The sequence below is a fragment of the Olea europaea genome, chromosome 18, assembly GCF_002742605.1.
Source record: "Olea europaea var. sylvestris chromosome 18, O_europaea_v1, whole genome shotgun sequence".
NCBI classification, from domain to species: domain Eukaryota; kingdom Viridiplantae; phylum Streptophyta; class Magnoliopsida; order Lamiales; family Oleaceae; genus Olea; species Olea europaea.
In genome coordinates, this window is record NC_036254.1 from 29,734,818 (window position 1) to 29,736,430 (window position 1,613).

At 34.7% G+C, this 1,613-nt stretch overlaps 1 protein-coding gene across 1 annotated transcript; it reads right to left on the reverse strand.

Annotated features, from left to right (window-relative positions):
• LOC111366984 (cysteine-rich receptor-like protein kinase 42) lies at positions 1-1,383 on the reverse strand. The gene is made up of 5 exons (XM_022987660.1): positions 1,188-1,383; positions 990-1,115; positions 882-888; positions 201-343; positions 1-98 (listed from the first exon to the last, which is right to left on the reverse strand). The coding sequence occupies exons 1-5, from the start codon at positions 1,381-1,383 to the stop codon at positions 1-3; spliced, it is 570 nt and encodes a 189-aa protein (XP_022843428.1).
• Between the last annotated feature and the right edge of the window lie 230 nt (positions 1,384-1,613).

Genomic DNA, 1,613 nt, shown 5'->3' on the forward strand with positions numbered 1-1,613 from the left:
CTACTTTTTCACTGTTGCATGATACGAGTTGAAGTCAGAGCTAAATGCATTTCCAGCAATGATATTCTTGTTCTTTGCTTCATTGTCACCATCAATTACTATTAATCATCACCGGCATCGCATATATATAAAAATGCTCGCAAAGTCCGCACTTCTAGTTGACACAATATCTTGAGTCGAATGCCAATTCGAAGAAAAACTATTCGATCCTGAAGAGTTCGTTGTGTCATCTGAGTTTAGAAGGCAAGAATTCTGAAATGGTGGTTGTTTAGCCTTAAGAATCACACTCTTGTTGTCATCTCTTAGCATCCGAACTACTTTTGACATGGAAGGTCGTAATGACCTATGTGTTTGCATGCACAGAAGCCCTATTTGAAGAACACGTGACGCCTCCTCTTCATGAAAATCCCCTGTTAACCGCTATCAATCGATCGAGTAATTGTTTTGGATTTGTAGTTTTCCCATACCTAAGAGCAGAAATTTATGCCTCACAACTAAGAGCATGTTTAGCTATGAATGAGTAACTTATTTTTTTACTTAAAATAAGAAAAAAGTAAGTTCTTCAAACATGTTTCGCTTATTTCTATTGTATTGAAAAAGTTCTTTAAACATGTTTCGCTTATTTCTATTGTATTGAATGATTTAAGGCATTATGGATTGTAAAACGGAATCATTCACAAAGATGCTGTTTTTCCTGCTGCACGCAACTTCTATAGACAACACGCCGAAAGGGTATATTTCGGCCTTTTCAATTAAGCAACCTTGAACGAGATATTTGGGAGCAAGGTATCCTCTTCAAAAAAGGAAAAATTACATTTTTGTTCTATGATATATAAATGAAAACCACAACAAAAAATATTTTCGTATAGCTGGAAACTTACACGATTCCTGCAACTCCGGTACTGATATGGGATTTATCAGTACTAACACGTCGAACAAGTCAAAAATAAGCTATTTTGGCTCGAGATTCTCATCGAGCAGAATGTTACTGCTTTTAATATATCTGTGGATAATCTTAGCTTGACAGCCTTCATGAAGATGCGCAAGCCCCTCAACTATCCCACAAATTATATTTAATCGCTTATGCCAATTTACCAGTTGGGCTATTTTCCTATCTACATGAAACGTTAATCACAAGAACTCGAAGCAATATAAAACTCGAAGAAAATATCAAAACTCGCGCATACCAATGAGTATTTGATCAAGATTTTTGTTAGGTACAATTTCATACACGAGAAGACTATTTAGCCCTTCGATGCTACAAGTACAACCGTAAAATTTTACGAGATTCTTGTGCTGAATCCCGCTAATTGAGTTGACCTCATTGAAAATTTCATTCGTCCATTGTCGTGTATTGACGAACAATCTTTTGATAGCCACCATTATTCCATTAGGAAGGGTCCCTTTATATGTAGAATTGGAAAAAAGATTTTTTCTATTAATAGAATATAGTAAATAAGTATAATTAGGATTTCTATGGCAATAGGATATTTTATGATACTGCATAATTATAGGAAGATTGTTTGTGCGTAGATATATACCCCTCCTTTGGGATGAATAAAATTGATTTGTATTGAAACCCTAAAATCATTGTATTGTTTATCTTTTTGGTA

What these genes read in the sequence shown, in the direction of transcription:
- LOC111366984 (XM_022987660.1), bottom strand. Translation starts at nt 1,383, where the DNA reads ATGGTGGCTATCAAAAGATTGTTCGTCAATACACGACAATGGACGAAT. An exon ending in TCTTGATCAAATACTCATTG is followed by an intron (nt 1,116 to 1,187) that starts GTATGCGCGAGT and finishes CGTTTCATGTAG; the next exon opens with ATAGGAAAATAGCCCAACTG. An exon ending in GAACTCTTCAGGATCGAATA is followed by an intron (nt 99 to 200) that starts GTTTTTCTTCGA and finishes GATGATTAATAG; the next exon opens with TAATTGATGGTGACAATGAA.